Source organism: Prunus dulcis, chromosome 1 (genome assembly GCF_902201215.1).
Source record: "Prunus dulcis chromosome 1, ALMONDv2, whole genome shotgun sequence".
NCBI classification, from domain to species: Eukaryota; Viridiplantae; Streptophyta; class Magnoliopsida; order Rosales; family Rosaceae; genus Prunus; species Prunus dulcis.
The window spans coordinates 6,455,452-6,475,696 of NC_047650.1; the positions used below are offsets into that span (position 1 = coordinate 6,455,452).

Genomic DNA, 20,245 nt, shown 5'->3' on the forward strand with positions numbered 1-20,245 from the left:
TTGTTTGACAACTTAAGCAAGGAATTTATTAAATAATATGGGGAAAAAACCATGGAAATTCAGGCATTAAATTCCCAAGTTTAATTTCCACCAAAATAAGCGTCATTCATAATTTTCATAGTGTCATTTACTAGATTATGTCATTTACAAAATTCGACATACATAAATCCAAATATTGAAATCTTCAATTACCAAAAATTAAAATGATGGAAATCTAAATTCTATCACTTTAGAATTTTATGAAATTTTCAATTCATTCATCCAAATAAATGGTTAAAAATTTTGGCCTGGGATCCATCTCCAAGTTCCAGTCCATGTATTTCATTGGGCTAAAAAAGGTTCATAAGGAAACTCGGAGGGACCAACATGCGAGAATAGGGGTGAAACCGCAACATACACACTTGGTCAAACAAGATCTTTTAACTCCTAAAACCTTATAGCCCAATCCCATATGTCAACCATTGTGTGATGGAGAACACGAATGAGGAGTCAGTGGAGAACTCAGTAACTAGGGGATATATTGATGTAGGGATGTGACAGAGCGTTTGCGATTGAGGGCAAATAAAAGTGGAAAGGCTAAGCTAGGAGTGTAAACTATTAATGACTGCACATGATAGAATACATATCTTTTGTTTTCCATTAGAGTTGTCAAATATCAAGAATATACAAGAGCACATCTCCTCAGTTCAATCTCTTCGTACACTCATTTTAGATGGGGTGAATTCTTTGGTGTGGGATCGGTTGATCGGTTGAGCGGGGGCACTTGTATTTATATGCATATACCTACGAGTATTACCCATCAAGAAAAAAGTCCTTATTACATTAGGTTTATAACTTATAATTCACAATTAAATAGGAATCCTTCTAGCTCTTATATGTTAGCCTTAAAACACTAACTTAAATAGAGCTGCAGGTTTAGTTGCACTTGAACTCCTAATTGATATCAAGTTTTAGAATCCTTTTATGATTATAAGACCACACTTTAATGAGTTAGACATCCCACTTGGTCTAATGAAAGTCTTAGAATCCTTTGAGGAATGGCCGTTGTTCGCACCGTAGGCACTTTCTTTTATCATTCTCTACATTATGTTTCCCCATATTGTAATTATAATCATTACTTGCTCTAATTTGCTTGATTTAAGTTTGGGTAGTGAGTCTGAGGGTCTATTTGAATTGTCTTAACTGTCGTGTGTGCTCTTACATTGTGCATGATGTTGGGATTATTTATGTATTTGTTTGCAGGTGTTTGAAATTTGGGAATTGTTCTAATTACAGGGGAGACCCTGCCGGCAGGAGTCGAAGTCTTAAGTAGTTTAGATTAAACAAGATTCGTCATGGATTCCAAGGGGGAATCCGGAGCGGGTCCTGTCACCTAAACCGTTCAAACTAAACTGTCTAAAATTAATTTGATTTGGTTTCCTTAGTGAGTTTTGTCAAAACCAAATTGTTCTATTGTAGTTTGATGTAAAACCGATTCAATCCAACTTTGCCCACCTTTAGGAATAATTATTACAAACAACATACAAAATTACACAACAATAATGTAGTCAGTGGCTGACCCACAGAGGCGCAAGGAGGTGTAGCTGCATCTCCCTTCGCCTGAGTGTAAGACACAAAAAGGCGCAGCCAGCCAATGTCTATAGAGTCTAAGGCTCAAGTTTTCGCGAAGAAGAAGACCTACTTTATTTTTCTCAAATGACACCGCTCTCTGTCTTTGATCTCTTTTAATGAAACATATCGTTTCATTTAAGTCTGAGTTCTCCAAAAGCAAGCCTGTGTTTTGGTGATAAAGCCCAAAAATATTGGCCTTCAATAACTTATAAATATACGTAATAACATATCTAATATTTATTAATAGGATTTTGTTTGGCCTGAGAAAAAACTCTGGAATTCACTATTAATTGAATAGGTTATAGTTTTTCATGTCCACTTAATAGCATATTTAATATTTATTAATAAGCCTTTTTTTTTTTTTCTCTTTTTTGTCTTTTTAATTTTTATGTCATCTTCATGTAGTGTTAAATAGATGAGTAACATATCTTTTTATATATTCTTTTTTAAAATAAGTCAGATTCAAAAGGTTAAATTTTAAGGATATTTAATTGTCTAAATATATTTTTTGTGTGGGAGCATTTAGTCTTTTAAATGTTGCCCCTTCCATGAAAAATTTCGGGATATGCCGCTGAATGTAGGACATGTTTACGTGTCAGTAATGAGTATGGGAGGAAAGGGAATGATTTCCATTCTTGACTTCCCATGCGTTTATTTGCAATCAGGAATAAAAAAATAAGTGGACCTCAACTCAAAATCCGTAATCACATTCCCTTAAAACTAGGTATCAGATCAACTAGTGGAGGGTAGTCGATACGATTCCCATTCCTGTTTTCCCTTATTAACTACCAAAAATACCCTTACCACTTTACTATAATTCCAAAACACCCAAACCTAAAAAAAATTAAAAACTCACTCTAAGAAGTTCAAAGACACCCCAACTTCTTTTTCAATGCATATATATATCACCAACGTTTTAGCCAAAGAGCATGATTTGCTGTGGGTCTTCTTTACCATGATTGATGAAGAAAAAAAAAAGTACGCATTTAATTTTATAGAGCATGGCTTACAGTAATTGTGATTGATGAGTATTGGGTGATGACTTTTGTGGAGATTATATATATCTTTTTTTTGGTAGTATGAAGATTATGTAGGTTATTATTATTATTTGATTGTTTACTAGTTACGTAGGTGAAAGATATATATTTATTGAAGTTTATTTTTCGTTTGAAATTGGCTCTGGACAAAGGTGTTATTAACTTTATCATTGAACTGGGTTGGTGCTAGTTTGCTGCATGATTAGTTTGGTCTCCTTAGCAAATTTGAGAATTATATATGTGCTGTGGTGAAAATGTGTATGACATTTTAGTAATCAAATTAATTTGGATTCTGATTCATGAAAATTAGTAAACAATAACAATGGGAATCAACTCCATTCCTTTGCTAATACCATATGTTTAGTAAACAGCTATCGATTCCTAAATTCTATGATTTCTTACTTTCTCTATTACTGATACGTAAACATGTCCAGTGTTGCTAGAATCACTCCTAAATGAATCCTAAATATAGTATTGAGATTTGATTAAGTAACTTTTTGTTTTTTGAATTTATCATAAGAATCACTTCCAAACGAGCCCTAAATATAGTATTGAGATTTGATTAAGTAATTTTTTGTTTTTTGAATCTATTGATACTATTATTTATTTATCCAAGTTTTTGGGGTCTTAACTCTGAATCCAAACACAACACTAGAATCAACTCACTTCGACCTGATAAAACCATTCTCTCCTTCAAAAATCATGAAACCCCCCATTTACTCTCTCAGGGACTATGGGGGACCGAGAGCGAGACAGGGACAGGGACCGCGACCGAAACCGAGACAGAGATCGAGACAGAGAAAGACGCCGGGACAGAGACGACCGTGATCGTAATCGGGACCGGGACCGCGTCCGCAGCAAGAGGTCGCGTACACCGGAGCGCACCAGACCACGCCACAACCGCTCCCGCACGCGCTCGCCGGACCGGTACCGCTCACGCACTCGCTCAGTCTCCCGCTCTCGCTCTCCGGACGACCGGTCCCACCGGCGGCGCCACCACCACAACCGTAGCCCATCTGCGGAGGCACGCAAGCGGCAGAGGCGCGAGCCGACCGCCGAGGACGAGAGGGAGAGGCAGAAGGCGGCGGTGGCTGACTTCGTCGAGGGCATCGCAAAGGAGCAGAAAACTCAGCAGAAGCAGAGCAGCGATGGCGGTGGTGACGAAGGCCTGGACGAGGACGAGATTGAGATGATGAAGAAATTTGGGATTCCGACTGGATTTGACTCGACGAAAGGGAAGCCCGTGCCTGGCGCCGATGTGAGCGGCATTAGGGCGGTCACTAAGCGGCAGCCGAGACAGTATATGAATCGCCGCGGTGGATTTAATCGGCCTTTGCCTGCTGAGCGTAATCGCTAGATTACTGGTTAGGGTTTATAATCCCTTTGGGTTTTGGAATGTGCTTATTTTTCTGTTTAAGTTTACTAAATAAGTTGGATAGTGTTGGTATATTTTCGGGTTTATAATCCCCTTGTTTGCTCTTTGATTTAGGGTTTTGGAATGTGCTTACTTTGCTGTTTTGAGTTTACAAACTAAGTTGGATTTTGTTGAGTGTGGTATATGCTAGTTTATGCTTTCTTTTGTTCTTGTTTGTGGTAATTAGAATGACAATATTTATATTTCAAGTTTTTTTTTTTCATGGTGCAATTGACCTATATTATTCATCAACAAATCCATGTTATTGTGTACTGTTCCCATTTTGTAGGATCTAGCCTTCTAGGGTAGGTTAGTCGTGTTCCTAGTATTCAGATGGTGATTTGTTCTGCTTGAGAAGTGCATTGGAGTTTTGACATTGTGGGATAAACTCAGGTAGCTAGTTAATTTGCATGGTGATAATCGTTTCTAGTTGAATGTTGACATATGGTTTTCTTGTGTGGTAGTACTCGCTAGTTTCTAATCTAAAAAACTTGAAGATGTAGAGTATATGTGAAGTTTGGGTGCAGATGATAGCAAGAGCCTTTAACATTTGAAGTTGGGTTCTGATTTGATTTTGTAATGCAACATTGTTCATATGTTCTGGAATTGCCTAATTTCGTTAATGCGTAGTTCTATTTACTGTGGAAGTCATCTGCAATTTTTCAAGGTTTTTTAGGATGCTTACCTGACTTTCTCATAAAAAGGATTTGTTTCTCTGTCTCCCTTAATTAAGTCATTCTTATAAACCGTGGATCATGTTAGATTCAGTGTCAAAAAAATGATAATTACATTTTAAGTAGAAGTACAATTTGACATGAGTGAACATTTGTGTCTTGTTGTCCTGTGTGAATTAACTTTTAACATATTTTTTTTCATCATAATTTTTTGGTCCTTCAAATTGAATTTTTTGTTTCACATCATTTTTATTGTACTCTTGGTCAAGCTTTTCTTGCTTCTTGGTTAGGGCTGAGATGCTTCGATTTGTGATTTCATTGTAAATAAAATGTGAGTGATTGGGGATGAATACAACAAACATGTTTTCACAGCGTGGTGAAGCAATGGAACTGGAAAGGTGTTGAATGTGTTGTCTGTTTAGCAAAATGGTATGTTACCTGGTTAAATTGTGTAAAGAATTAAGTTGATCTCCTCTAGATTGTTTAAACATAGGTTTGTGCTGCCAATGGAAGTTTTTTCATATGAGCCTCCCGTTTCCGATTTTGAATTTTTTTTACATAGATGTGAAATTATGACATTTCTTCAATATCTTTCTCAGTGATTCAATTCTTTGACTTTCCTGATTTAGAGATGTTAGAATTTGTCTTTATTACGTGATGACTTAAAGCTGTGAAAGATGCGAGATGATATGTTGGTGTATTCTGGGGATTAATTGAGTGGTTTTTTGTATGTGTAGCTTAAGCATGACATAAAATGGGCTGCTTGGAGGATTCTACAAAATGCATTTTTCTTTTACACTTGGCCTTTGGTTTTATCTCAGCTATTTATCATTTAAAATGACCAGAAAACCTTGCGTTTGGGTTGTGTACATGACGGGGATGATAAGTTATTAGTATTACCATGTGAAAGTTTTCTTCGTTGTAGTTTCGGATATCTCTAATTATCAGGTTCTTTTACATGCAGACGAGGAGGGTCTTCCAGCATGAGTTGAACCATGTGGAGAGACTTGGATACTTGAAAGCCATCGGCAGGATGGACCCGAATCAGTCAGACCGTGTAAGGTTTTCTCTAGTTCTTTGTATTTTGCATCGAATGATGGATTCCCATGAGATTCATGTGATTGCTGATTCTTATGTCTTGGGTTTTGAACAAATTAGTCATTTGGTACGCCTCTTCAGAGTTGTATTAGTTGTTAAACGCAACATTAATGGGACTAGCTACTTGTAAACGTGGGCATCTCTCAAGAAAACAAAGATAAAAGGAAAATGCGAAAAGTGAAAAGGAGGATAACAAAGGTGCTGATATCTCTCAACTCAAGGATATACATAGTTCCTTCCTGGCCTTCCTGGCCTTGTTAATACTGGCAAAATGATAGTGGCTTAAGGCCCTGAGCTAAAACCCACTATATAAAACAAGACAACTAGTACAAACTTAGAGCAAGATCAAAGTTAAATTAATAACTTAATAAGGTACTGAGTTGAATCTGTTACAGGTTTTATTGCAATTATCCTGAAATTTCCTCTAAGGCAGTGCATAAGTCATAGTTTAATACCATATCCGCGGTTCAGTCTATGGGAAAAGTTAGTAGGCTAGTAGCGGTAGAATTTTACCACTATATTGGGGCCTCCAGAAATTTGTCCTCTCAAGACGTTCATATTGTAATCGCAAAATAAGAGAGTACCACACGGATATTATGAGAGAGAATCATATATAGGACTGCTATTCACTACTTTGTTTTGTTCAGATTCGAAACTCTGTTTTAGGATAGGACATCTTTCGAAATACCACTAGTTTAAAAATCCAATCTTCATGAGACTTGATACAATATTTAGAGAAAAGACAAATACCACAAGTCTTATATTCCAATCATCAGGAGAGTTGTTACTTTTTTGGTGGGTTGGGGCCAGCATTTGCCAACATTAATCCATAGTGAATTATAAGTTATTTATACCGACACTTTTGAGTTTTTATTTTATTTTAATACAAGTGATAGTTTAAATTACGAGGAAAATGTGAATTTCTTTCACACACACTACAATATTGTTATGGGGGTTCAAACTGAGACCATTGGTTTGCAAGTAAAGACCTTTTTTCTTTGGGTTATACCTCGTTGGCCTCTTTTGAGGTTTTTATTGTTTTACAAAATTCTAGAGGTTTCAAAAATTACGCCAACACCTAATGAAGTTTCAAATTGTTTTCACAAAATCAATTTCATCAAAAATTAGATGGCACAAACATCACATCATTGAGGTTAATTGTATTTGAAGAAGCTTTTTTCATGACATCAATAATTTGTCATTTGAATAAGATTTTTTTGATGACATCAATCATTTGTCAATAGAATATTAATGTAACGGGTTTTGTGAAAACAATTAAAAATCTGAAAGAGCATTCAATGTCATTTTTGAAACTTTAAAGCCTCATTTGTTAGGGAGGATTAGACTAAATTAATAAAGTGGCTACATTTCATGTATAATTAAGACATAATATGAATATTATTGTCTAATTTGAAGGATGAAGGAGCACTATTCAAAAAAGGTTGATGACTAAAATTTATTAAGGGATAAATTTTAGTCATCAACCTCTTATAAATAGTCCCTATTCTTCCTCCAATTTAAGCAACATATCTATATTATATCTTGAATGCACATGAAATTTAGACATTTTGCGCTAGTATAGTCTAGTCCTCCCTATTAAAAAAATACCAAAAACCTTAGGAGGTGTCGGCATAAATAGCTCTGAATTATAACTCCTGGTCCTACCAAAACTAGGGCAATTAAAAATCTAAAAGAGCGTTCAATGTCATTTTTGAAACTTTAAGACCTCGTTTGTTAGGGAGGATTAGACTAAATTAACAAAGTGGCTACATTTCATGTATAATTAAGACATAATATGAATATTATTGTCTAACTTGAAGGATGAAGGAGCACTATTCAAAAAAAGTTGATGAATAAATTTTAGTCATCAACCTCTTATAAATAGTCTCCATTCTTCCTTCAAGTTAAGCAACATATCCATATTATGTCTTGAATGCACATGAAATTTAGACGTTTTGCGAGCCTAATTTAGTCGAATCCTCCCTATTAAAAAAATACCGAAAACCTTAGGAGGTCTCAGCATAAATAAGTCTGAATTATAACTCCCGGTCCCACCAAAACCAGGGCAAGTTGAAAACCATGGGCTGATGGATAAAGATCAAACACATTAACAAAAGCGTATAATTATAACTAAAGTGTCTTATTATCTTCCCAAAACAGGGGCAGTAAAAACTACAACCTCCTTATGCATACATGCTACATACATTACAGAGGAAAACAGCGACAACGTGAAAATGGAAAGCTGATTTCAGGGAAAGCTCTATAGAGGAACCCGGGAAAACTGTAAAACTTTAAGCGTTGGTGGTGATGGTGGCGGTGGCGGCGGCTGGCTTTTGAATGATAAAGGCCATACACTGACCCTGGTTGATGTTGTCAAATGCCATACAGCGTATATAAGCATTTGGGTAAGCTGTTTTGCACTGGTAGATTTCATTGAGCACCAGAGACGGGTCAGTGCAACCAAACATGGGCAGCTTCCACAATGTCCAGTATCTCCCATCGTAGTAGCCTGGCATCGTGCTATTCTCCCTGTAAATATGCCCGATCTTCCATGGTTGCAACAATCAAACATTAATGAGTGTTAATTTATCAAATTTAATGATAAATCCTACTGCAAGCCTAAAGATCTCATCAGTAAAGTACCCTAGAGATAACTTCTTGTTGATTGGATTAAATCGTCCGAATCCGATCGATTAAGTCTGGTAAAGAGTCTTAAAGACTGTACAGTCCAGTCCAGTCTAATACATTATAGTGCAGAAGTTGAAATCTATTACTTTAACACAGAAAAAACATGCAAGGGGCTTGTAGCTCAAGTGATTAAGAGCCGTTACAACTGAGGTCTTGTGTCCAAATCTCTCCTCCCCCAATATCCCTTGGATTGAAAAAAGAACACAGAACATGTAAAGTTTTAAAATCAACTGACCTCATCGAATTCGAGGCAAGGGATCCATCCTTTCTTGAGCATGTAGTCAATCTCCTTTGCAATTGAATCATCAGAGAGTGGTGGAAGGTAGGACAGTGTCTCAAACTTCTTGTTGTTGATTGGGTTCCATACCTGTAAAATCAAACAAACCAAGAATAAGAATCATGGGTACTTGGGATATAATCATAGAACAACCTGTTAGATTTAACATTACCTTCATGCAGTGAGTTCTTGAACCATTGGAGACGGTTTTCTTGGTCCATCCAATCGAATCTTTAACCGGGAAAATTTTCGGAGGGTTGGTTGACAGGCCAACGTAGCCGGATGCAGCAACCGGAGCATTGAAGATTGCAGAAGACATCTTCAAGCTTTATTGTTTAGCAGGATGATTGATCAAATATGAGAAAACAGCAAAGTCTTGTCGTGCACAAACTTGAAGGCTCTTCTTCTAAAGGTGGTGGAGTTGATTGGTGAAGAAAACAAAAGGAACCAGCTTGGGTGCTTGTAAGGCTGATCTCAGGGTTGGTTAAGTGGCAGTGGAGAGTGGTATTGAGAAGACGGTGGGTACAATGGTATTTCAATTCCTGCCTTAACCATCCTCTCACTAAAAATCAAAATCCACTTGGCATGCCAAGAGGGATTGGGCCCCACCAATTCATGGTGCCACTAGGGAGCTTGTAGCCAATTTTGCAGACATCAGTCTAACCGTTGGAATTAAAAATCAATATAGGAAGAAATGGCTCACCTCTGTCATTGGCTTTTCATGGCGCTTGGAGAAAACTTCAAAAATTGCTGGAAGTGGACGGGTATTTCAACAAACTTCTAGCCAACTGATGGACAATCTTGTTCCATAAACTATACTAATTATGGAAAATATTTTTAATTCTAATAATTTCCCTCCCTAAGGGACTTCGAATTGTTCGAATGGCACACCAAAGGAGGCAGGCTTCTGGGCTAAATAAATACAACAGCATTCAATGTAAAGATATGCAGCTAGATGCATCTTTGGAAGAAGAGGATAGACTTGCCTCTGGATTTGATCTTCCCAATACACCAATAAAGACTTCTTTAAAGCAACGATGCATCACTACCAATTGAAAAGCCTTCAAGATCCCTTCTGAGTTGGTTTAAAGTTTTGTGTATCTTTCTGGAATGAGAATGAGACTTATCGTCAGCTACAAATTTATGGACAACACCATCAATCTCGATGAAGCTCCAAGCAGAACTTGTAACTACTTCTCTATCCTTCATCATTTTCCTGACCCTCGTTGCATCCTCCCAGTTTCCCATTTCGGCATACATGTTGGCCAGAAGAACATACCTTCCACTATGTTGAGGTTCTAACTCAATCAGAAGCTTCCCCACCCTATACCCTAACTCAGCATGGCCATGAATCAGACAGCCATTAAGCAAAGAACCCCATATCCCTCCGTCCGGTTTCATTGCCATACTTCCTATCAATATTTCTGCATCCTTCACATGTCCGGCGCGTGCCAAGAGATCAACCATGCACCCATAGTGCTCAATCCCTGGGGCAATACCATAAACTTTACTCATGCGTCCCAACAAGCGCCATGCTTCATTTACCAGAGTTTTGTGATTGCATGCAGTGAGAACTCCAACAAATGTCACAGCATTTGGTTTAGGTCCCTTCTTTTCCATTTCTGCAAAAAGTGCAAGCCCCATATCATTCTCCCCATTGATAGCAAATCCCATGATCATAGCACTCCAAGTAGTCACATCTTTACTAGGCATCATACTGAACACTTCTTGTGCATCTTCAATGCATCCACATTTTGCATAAAAATCTATTAGTGCGGTACCAAGCTCAAGTCCATACTCGATACCGTTTTCATTCAAAAACAAATTAATCCATTTCCCTTCTTCGAATGCGCCCACAGACGCGCAAGCATTAAGAACACTGACCAAAAGAGACTCTTTGAGCCTGACATGACTCTTCGATTCACGAAACAGGTCAATAGCTTCATTGAAACAAGCATTCCAAACATACCCAGAAACCATTGCGCTATAAGAAACATCGTTTCTCTCTGGCATTGCATCAAACAAATCGCGAGCCTCATGAACCAACCCATTACTACAATAACCACTAATAAGGCTAGTCCAACAAGCCAAATTCTTATCCAAACTTTCCTCAAACACTCTACGAGCAAATTCCACAGCTTCACATTTGCAGTACATACTAATAAGTGAGCTAATAACATAAACATCACAACCGTGTCCAAACTTCATTATCTGACCATGTAGCTGACCAAGCAAAGATACGCCAACACATGCTTTAACTAAAAAAGTGAAAGTACGAGCATTCGGCTCAGTGCCCATCCTTCTCATTTTGGTGTAAATGGAGAGACCCTTTTCAGATTCTGAGCGTTTCAAGAAACCCATAATCATGGAATTGCAATCAAAGATGTTGGGTCTGGTAATTTGGTATAATAGTGTCTCAGCGTAGTGCAGATTGCCATATTCTGATAGTGCGGAGAAGGCTAAGAGCTTGCTGGCAATGAATGTGAAACGAGCAAGACCGGTGGTGACTATTTGGGCATGGATTTGCTTAAGTTCGTTCAAGCTTGAACATCTTTGTAGTAGGAGAAGATATGGAGGGCCTGTGACTGATTTAGAGAAGACTCTGCTGCTCATGTGGTGGACTACACTTTGAAGTTGACAAACAAGCAGCTAGAGTGTGGTAGCGTAGTAGGTCCACATGATATAACTTGTTCACATGTTAATGGATATTTCATGATAAAAATGGTAAGTACCATACAATAATTTCTCCATGTAAAGCCTTTTTATCAGACTTTGTGGGGAAAGTGCTCAGCTGTGTGAAACTCAAACATAATCAAATCCAACACCTGTCACTGAAGATAAATAAAAATTGAGTATGCCACAAAATAACAAATGAATTTTAAGCTGGCAAAAGAAGAGAGATAGAGGATGGGATAATTAAAGGGTGAATTATAAAGCTTGGCCTTGGAAAGAATTTGACCCCTTATCCTAGCCCCACTATTTTGTGTTATTATAAACAATTATTTGACTACTAGTTGTAGTGATAGAGTACTGAAATAATTGAATATTGTTATTTCCATTATAAAAAATTAATCCGATGTCTTAAATTTAATAAGTGGCAATAACATCTTTTGATCCTCACAACACTACGTTTCCTTCATATTCTTTTGGATAAAGTTACTAACATTCTTTTTCTTGCTTGTTTTTCGTTTTTGCTAACCCTAAACCCAGAAAAATTAAGCAAAATAAATGAACATGGGCAAATCAGAGCACACACCTAATGGGTTTTAAATGAATGAGAAAATCCTTCAAAAACCCCAGATTTCAATAATACTCACTATGTTCCCTTTGTCAGTAAATTCTTTGTAAAACCCATTGAACAAATAATCCTTGAAACCAATAAAACCATTCAACAAATTAAACCTAAGAAAAACCCAGATATTTGTAATACCCAATCAGAATCAAAGTTTGTTTTTTATTTTTTTCAGTAAAATTTCTGCAAAACCCAAATGGTATAAACCCTTCAACAGAACAAATAAAAGAGTCCAGAATTTTGTATTACCCAATTGGAAACATGTTACCTGATGCGGAATGGAGGAGTGAGACGAGTATGAGCTCTTGTCAAAGGAGAGGGCTCTAAGAGGAGTTCGAGCTCAACCCTGACCGGTTTGGGTGTAAAGGAAAGAAATTCATCTTTGTTTGAGGCGGCACAAATATGAGAGAGAGAGGGTTTGGACTTTGAAGACTTCGGGGTAAGAGCAGAAGAGAAAAAAAGGCGGGATGGGAAAAAGATGAAGAGAGAGTTTCAAATTTTGCCATAGAACAGTTGGGGAGAGAGAGGATATAGAGAGGAGAAAATAGTCCTGACACGGAAAAAAAAAATCTCAAAAAAGAAAAAGAGTTACTGGAAAATCTACCCTCCTCAACGAGAAATTCTTGAATCCGACTGCCAAATCATGTCACTCATATAACTACACATAAAATAACGTGACACCCTGTATTTTGTGCCAACACAACTCCACTATGTTTCTACCCTGTATAAAATAGGCAGACACAAAAACTTCTACATGTTAATGGGTGCGTGAATGATGAATCGAACACGAGACTTCTGGTGTAAATATAATTGTTTTTAACCACTTGAGCTAACAAGCTCCTTAATGAGAAACTCAATATTTAATAGAATAGACAATCTATTATTAAAATAAACAGTCAACCAATCATCATTGATGGTCCAAGAGCATACATATTGATAGATACAACTGCTATTTATTGCTGAAAAAATTGCTAGCAGAAACAGCATATCCATGAATGAAGCCGAAACTGGATTTAAATAAGAAATGAAATCTAGCATTTTTACATCATAAGAATGGCAAATGAGGATGGTAATATAATTGATGATGGACAATAATGACATTGCCAGGAGATCCAACTGAATTGCTGCTGCAGGCACTCTTAATAACTTATACCAACAACCCTAACAGAGGATAATCAATGCCAAAGCTTCATGCAGAACCCATTTGGCACAACAGATGATTTCTTACATGAAATACTTTCAGAAAAGGTGTCAACAAGTTGCCCTGCAAGAGATGCAGGATCTTCAATAAAGGTATCTACAAACACTCTCACAATCCTTACCTCCTGAGGGGTAGCTCTCAAACTATACCAAGTCAGAAATTTCTGCCGGAAGTTCTGCTCGATATGTCCCTCACACTCTAACCATCTGATAACCTTCACATAATACTCAAAGTCCCTATTTGAAACACCATTTGCCACACACTCCTCATCTTGCCTTTCCCCACTTCTCTTCTTCGATGTGCTGCCATCTTGGGGCTCCACTTCTTTCCCAGTCCCATTTTTTAAATCCTTGCTACTGGAATTGGATTTTTCATTCCTTCCTAGCCCATCTTTGAGTGTTTCGATTTTGCAAGGAGTGATCGGCAAGCCAGCCTCGGAGCTACCAACAAATGGTACACATTCCATTCCAGTTCGAACAGGGGAATTTGATCCATTATCAGTGCTGATGTCTTCGATGATTTGGCCCTCTGTTGATTGCTTGCACTCACGTTTTAGGACATCCGAATTAGATACAGAGCCAACCATCCCATTGGCTTGTTCCTCATCCAACAAAGAAATTGCATCTGCTGTAGGTCTTCCGCCCATGCTATTGCAGTTGATAGCATCATTTGATATATTGGCAGAAACAGTTTTGTCAGTGTCCTTGCAATAAGTAAGATAATTGTCTGCTCGGTTATCAGCCTGATCACCATATGGAATAGCATTATTAGTTTCATCTTCCACTGAAGAAGGATTAGAAAGGCTGCTACAGTTGGTAGCTGGGCTCTGACTTCTCTCTGTCACTGAACAATTAGGGACTTCATCTCCAGCAGTACTTGTGGAGAGCCGAACTTCACACATGCCCAAATGTCTTGTACCATGAAACGAAGTGACTTTGAAACAGTACTCTGTAGCTGGAATTAGTCCAGTCACAACAAACCGCATCTTCGGTGCAAACAGCGTGCATGTGGGTTCCGCTGGATAATTCATATCATCAGCCTTACAGTGCCATAACTTGTAACCTGCTATATTCTCTAGGGGAGGATATTCGGAACCCAAAACCACAGTGAGGGATGTAGCATGGACATTCTCAAATCTAACCATGTCTGGAGCAATCAAACTTGGATCTGAAAGTTTAAAAGAGTACAACAACAAAACCACCATTAAATCCCTTGATGAACACGTGTTTGAAGAAACCAATAAACAAGATAGGATACATTATCTACAATAACATCATGGATTATTTGTGATTCAATTAGGAAGAGGTGATGAGAGAAACGAAGAAACCAGACAACTCTGGTATAACATAAATGAAAAGATCATATGAAACTAATTACTTATCACAATTACATCATTGGAATGTTTGCTACACATGGTGACCAGCAAAGTGGAATGCAAGTAAGTCCAGTGACTCTGGTTAGGGAGTGACAGTTGCAGAGAATTAAATTACCTTGTCTTGTAGGCTTGGGCAATGGATGAAACATTGCATTGGAAAGCATTGAATCCAGTGACTCCACAGCAAATGCACAAAGTTTCTGAATCTCTGGTCCAGAAGAAAGCCTGTTAACAATACCCCGACCCATCTTTAATGGTAAGCCTGTTAATGGACCCACTTCAGCTTGAAGCTTCTTCACAGCTTCATCCACAATCTCATAAAGTTTTTGATACTTTTCAGTCCCTCTGAGAAGCTTATGACTCAAGAAGATACGATAGCACAGTATGTCCACTCGTCTGGTATCCTTTGCCATCACTAGTTGTTTCCTCCAGGATCTAAATACATGCAAGAACACAATGCCAATCAGATTGTTGTACACGAGGAAAAAGTAAAATCTAAGCTAACTGGTACAGAAAATCAGTAATAATTACATGCTTTGCACAGTTGGAAAGTAATTAGTTATAAACAGCATTCGCAGAGAAGAAATAGCAACCATTTATTTGCATCATATTAATTGGCAACAAATTCATTAGTCAACCACTTACAATGCCTTACATATAGAAGAAAATCCATTTTTCTTTTTTATTAGTCTTCTCCGTTTTGGAGGAATTTATACAAGAACAGAAGTGCAATACTAGGAAATAAATTCAAACTATAGCCAAATTACAAGTAATCAGCCAAGTAAAATGTAGTGACAGCCTAATTACAAGCAATCAATCCAATCAATTCAAATCAGAAACACCAACCCCAACCCCCCACCCCCGCACCCTCATGCTGGAGCATGGGTACTTGACAAGTGCCAATTAAAGATTTTGCGGTCAACATCCAGCCAGACCAAGCAGGGCCGATCGACGTTGGCTCCGACCAAGCACAGCGGTCGACATTATGTCCTGACCAAGCACAGCGACCGACATTTTGTCCAGACAAAGCACAGAAATCGACATTTTGTCCAGGGTCCAGAACAAACACAGCAGTTGACAATTGTCTAGACCAAGCAGCAGCCGTTGATGTATGTCCAGACCAAGCCGCTCCAACTAGAAGCAATCCTCAGTGAATGGTTAGAGTTCTTGTCCTCCACATTGAAATGGTCCTTCAAGGCCATGATGATGATCACTCTTCAAACCAGTGGATAGTGATCATTCTTCTATATGTTGCAATTAATCTCACAGTGAGATTATGAGTTATGGATGGTACAGGTTTGGTACCCTGGCTTAAATTCCAACAAATATCCTCACTTTTATTTTAGATATCTATAACACCAGAACAAATATCTGTACCAAGCTGAGATATCAAGGCCCTGACGCTTCGAATTTATTGGCCGATACAAATATCAGTACCCAGGCCCAGAACAAAGAAACAAGGTGGCAGATGTAGAAGGGTAAGGAAACACCGGCTCTACACTTTTATCTAGATTAAGTAGTGTAAGAGCCAAAATCTACCCTCTAGAAATTTGCTTTGATACCATGTTGGAAAATAGAGGAAAATGGAAAATCCCTTTTTCTTGTTTATTAGTCTTCTCCATCTCGGAGGAATTTATACAAGAACAAAAGTGCAATACTAAGAAATAAATTCAAACTACAGCCTAATTAAAAGTAATCAACCTACATCAACTCTAGTGATAGCCTAATTACGAGCAATCAATCTAATCAGTTCAAATCAGCTTAATTGTAGGTAATGAAAATAGAATAGACATCAATCAAGTAATCATAAATCAGTCAATATCTTCCGACACTATTTATCAACGAGAGAAAGAGAGAGAGCTTTTTTGACAACTAGCAACAGTATCAACTCTGCAACAATGGAGCTGATATAATATTAACATATATACATGAACATGTACATATGTATGTCTGTCAATATATATGTATGTATCAATCTTTTGGCATTAGCATCAAAATAACCAAACTACAGTTTCAAAATAACCAAAACATTCTTCTTCAATAGAAGAATGCAATCAAGCTCTAAAAGTTACTATGTCAGGAAAAACTTCAATATCAGAACTGTAGAACAATGCTGCCCACTTCATAATCTGATTTCAAAGAATCTTAACAACTCAATATTACTCATCAAATCAATCATTCATAGACTCATAGGTGTCATAGGTGTTTGGCAAGTTTCATGAAATGTTACAACTTGAAGGAAAAATGTCTAATGCTATCTCGTGTATTAAATTGGGAGCATGCAGAAAGCTTCTGTATAAGGCTCTAAAGTTATTATATCCACTCTGTCATTTTATGGGTAACAGTGATTATGACGACTGTTATCCAGATAATACCCCTTAACCTTGTTGTAAGAAAGACACAGCTCCAAAAGAAAAAGGCTTGGTGTCAAACATTAACCAACTATACTTTATAAAGAAATACAACTTGCACTTTTTTTGCAGCCTACTTGAGTGAAAGTAGTTTAGTCAATTAAAAAAAGTACATTCAATAGGTGAAAGTACAGAATTAGAGGTCATATAGGCTTCAAATTTATTTTACTTTATTCTAAAACCGGAATAAAGATATCTATGATTTATGCAACAGCCATGAGCTTCATGTTTCTACAGAACAAAGGGTTTGGAGACAAACGCTTGTGTCTCTCCTTCAGAGTCACCAAATACAAAACTAGTACGCTTTGTATGCTCTCAAGAAAGTTTAGTATAGCTTTTGAGAAGGAGAGGGAGAAGCACCCCAGGAAATCTATCCCAGCATGTGTTGTTTATGTGATTCTATGCAACGAGAGAAGTCCCCATTAAGAAAATTGCATTACAGATGATGGTTAGTCACCCATGTTTACTTTCTAATAAATAAAAAAGAAAAGAAAAAATTCAGCTTGATTGCATATTTTATAAGCCCACATAAAATCAAGAATAACTCAAATTAATAAAAGGTCACATCACAGCCACCCAAAAGAACAGCTAGAACTGATAGAGGCCAGTAGATTTAAGAGTTAAACACTACTAATTGATTAACACGAAAAGAAAAGAAGAACTCAATACTGCTTTGTAAACAATTGTAAAAACTCATAAATTGATAAATGATAAATTGTGCACTTAAGGTCCTACATAAGTATTCAAGAAGATTGCAGTTCTTTATCCGAAGTCTACGAATTTGTAGGAAAAAGTAATATGGTACAATAATGAAACTAATTATTTAGTCTTGTAAATTATCATACAACCACTGTAGTAAGAAACTAGGCCCACAAAATAAGTTATTACGCATTTTTCATCTTAAGATAGTGCAATAAAATAAATATAAATCATAAATTTGAATTAAAATTAGCAATATGTCCATTGTACAATAAATTTTTATAAAAAAAACTTGGGGGGGCGTAGGATAAACTTAAAAAAAGAAAAATGAAAGCCATCACGATTCTATCGAATTGTCCATAAAATTTTGTGAAATATAGAGTGACCATAAAATATAAAATAAAAGAAGATAAAAAAAACAGAGTTAATATGTGCAAATATTTACCCGAGCAAATCATTCACTTTGCCGCAAGATACACAGTAAAAGCTCCCATCAAGTCCCCTGCGTCTTCCCTCTTTGCCAATACCACAACTTTCACGTTTTAAAGCGCACTCAAGGTGGCAAGACATGCCACACGAATTACCCTGGAATGGCGGCTCTGAGCTGCAAACCAACCAAAGGCTCGGGTCCTTGTTGTCATCAAACTGATAGCAGATGCAACATGAACACCTCTTGCAAAATGCACCTTCTCGATTTAAGGTAGCTCTGCAAGCTGAGTTTTTGCAGAACGTAGTAATAGCTAAGTCACTCCCACTACTATTGATTGAAATACTGTTTTCTGGAACAGGTAGTCGAGATGGATTCTCAGTTTTCCTCTGCCTTTTGGCAGTTCTTTGGCCAGGTGCATCAGATGATTGTGGTTTAAGGTCTGTAGAAACCTCATTTCCCCCTGGTTTCCTTTCAGACACAACTTTCAGAAGGTGCTCTATTATTTTCACTTTTGTCAAGCCAGTATATTTCCTTTCTTTCCCCATTTCTGCACATAGGATCTGTAAAATCTCCTGACGGCTCCATGACTGTAGCAATTCACAGGCACCGTGTGACCACTTCGATATTTCATATACAAGCTCTCTCTTTTTCTCCACACTTAACTTACTGCTTTTTGACTGATCAAGTGCAAGTCCTGTAACCAAGATGAATGAATATGTATATCAGTATATCGAAAGTAGAAGAGTCGAACTGAGGAAAGAAAAACATAGATCTCTGAAAAATTCCTAAAAGAAGGGTAAAAATATTTAGAGAGAGATATGGACAATGAAACATAAAGATTTTTGCCAGAAACACTGTACATTGAATCAAAATTCCTCTTCTGCATCTTTTTTCAATTAGGATCATCACTTTGAATCCATATAACCATAAGCATGACATGTCAACAATAAAGAACAAAAACATGATATGAGTAGTAGCACAAATCCCAAAACAACTAACATGCACCCTTACAAAACTGTCAACTAATCTCCATTACCTGCCACTTCAGAGACTCATTAGGAATCCCAGTCCAATCTTTAATTTTAGTCACGGAGACTCATCAGAATCCCGGTCCAATCTTGAATTTTAGTCGTGGAGTAAACTTAGTATTAAATTAAACAAAGTATACGCAATACTAACATCATTAGGAAAATGGTTGACTTTCATTTACAAGACAGCCTAACTACACCAAATATAATAAGAATGCATGGGACGGTCACACATAATTGGGTAAGATCCATCAAGCCCACACGAATCCTGGAACTAAACACAAACTCAGTTGACTTTGGAATTCCCTTGGCTCTGCATTTTCTTAAGAGCCTACACATGACTTATTTGATAAGGTAGCGTAGTCATGAGCATAAACTACTACCAAAAAAATAAAATTACAAGCTTACTTCTCCTAAATAATGCAGTGAAAAAGAGACCACTTCATTATATCTGATTAATAGCAGCTGAACAACTCAGAAATCTACCCTTCACAATTTAGCTCTGAAATGCTGAATACCGTCACACGGGAGATGATCTAAAACAAAACATCAATCTAGAAGCTACAAGACCATCAATATTCATCAATACCTATTAGAACCCATAAGCTCGAATCAAAACCAGAAAACACTAAATTCGGGAAGAAGAAAAAACCCACAATTTTCCTTCAAGCTGACTACCATGCATATTTCAAATCCAGCAAAAGAGTCGAACTTTATAGCCCAATCAAGAAAATTCTCAAAACCAAGCATCCACAACCATTAAGAATTAAAACCCAGAAACAATTTGAGCATAAAAATGAAAATAGAAGATTAAAAAAACAAAAGGGTACCATCAGATGAAGAATCCGTGGCCATAGTTATTGAATAACAAGCAGTCCAGCCTCCACATTACCACAAAGAGCCCAACTTTTGTGAACCTGGAAATCAGAGAAACAATTAGGACACACCCAGAGACCACCACATCACATAGGAACAAAAATAGTAAAAGAAGAAAAACCCCAAAAAGAAAG

General features: G+C 37.3%; 4 protein-coding genes across 5 annotated transcripts in view; 1 reads left to right on the forward strand and 3 right to left on the reverse strand.

Annotated features, from left to right (window-relative positions):
• The first annotated feature begins 3,288 nt into the window (after positions 1-3,288).
• Positions 3,289-5,967, forward strand: LOC117615597 (U4/U6.U5 small nuclear ribonucleoprotein 27 kDa protein). Its single transcript, XM_034344703.1, has 2 exons — positions 3,289-4,012; positions 5,701-5,967. Exon 1 carries the CDS (start codon positions 3,382-3,384, stop codon positions 4,003-4,005), a length of 624 nt encoding a protein of 207 aa, XP_034200594.1. The 5' UTR covers positions 3,289-3,381; the 3' UTR covers positions 4,006-4,012; positions 5,701-5,967.
• A 1,974-nt stretch (positions 5,968-7,941) lies between these two features.
• On the reverse strand, positions 7,942-9,286 carry LOC117635254 (ribulose bisphosphate carboxylase small chain clone 512-like). Its single transcript, XM_034369603.1, has 3 exons — positions 8,972-9,286; positions 8,758-8,889; positions 7,942-8,380 (listed from the first exon to the last, which is right to left on the reverse strand). The coding sequence occupies exons 1-3, from the start codon at positions 9,116-9,118 to the stop codon at positions 8,126-8,128; spliced, it is 534 nt and encodes a 177-aa protein (XP_034225494.1). The 5' UTR covers positions 9,119-9,286; the 3' UTR covers positions 7,942-8,125.
• Positions 9,287-9,489: 203 nt separating this feature from the next.
• On the reverse strand, positions 9,490-11,527 carry LOC117635245 (pentatricopeptide repeat-containing protein At5g66520-like). The gene has a single exon (XM_034369598.1). It carries the CDS (start codon positions 11,410-11,412, stop codon positions 9,826-9,828), a length of 1,587 nt encoding a protein of 528 aa, XP_034225489.1. The 5' UTR covers positions 11,413-11,527; the 3' UTR covers positions 9,490-9,825.
• Positions 11,528-12,974: 1,447 nt separating this feature from the next.
• LOC117631984 (VIN3-like protein 2) overlaps positions 12,975-20,245 on the reverse strand; it is a 7,742-nt gene continuing 471 nt past the window's right edge. Inside the window, exons 2-5 of one of the 2 annotated variants that reach the window (XM_034365346.1) lie at positions 20,066-20,152; positions 18,223-18,901; positions 14,783-15,102; positions 12,975-14,459 (exon numbers count right to left, since the gene is read on the reverse strand). In XM_034365346.1, the coding sequence (XP_034221237.1) occupies positions 13,267-14,459; positions 14,783-15,102; positions 18,223-18,901; positions 20,066-20,090 (2,217 nt within the window). In that variant the 5' untranslated portion in view covers positions 20,091-20,152 and the 3' untranslated portion in view covers positions 12,975-13,266. Of the gene's footprint in view, positions 14,460-14,782; positions 15,103-18,222; positions 18,902-19,067; positions 19,161-20,065; positions 20,153-20,245 lie in introns of those variants that run through there. The other variant, XM_034365353.1, reaches the window with a different exon arrangement.

Bases quoted from the DNA above. Each gene is read 5' to 3' on its own strand.
- LOC117635245 (XM_034369598.1), bottom strand. From the start codon at position 11,412: ATGAGCAGCAGAGTCTTCTCTAAATCAGTCACAGGCCCTCCATATCTT.
- LOC117635254 (XM_034369603.1), bottom strand. From the start codon at position 9,118: ATGTCTTCTGCAATCTTCAATGCTCCGGTTGCTGCATCCGGCTACGTT. The intron at 8,890-8,971 runs GTAATGTTAAAT...TTGATTTTACAG, and splicing joins CAAGAACTCACTGCATGAAG to GTATGGAACCCAATCAACAA. The intron at 8,381-8,757 runs GTCAGTTGATTT...CAACCATGGAAG, and splicing joins CTTGCCTCGAATTCGATGAG to ATCGGGCATATTTACAGGGA.
- LOC117615597 (XM_034344703.1), top strand. From the start codon at position 3,382: ATGGGGGACCGAGAGCGAGACAGGGACAGGGACCGCGACCGAAACCGA.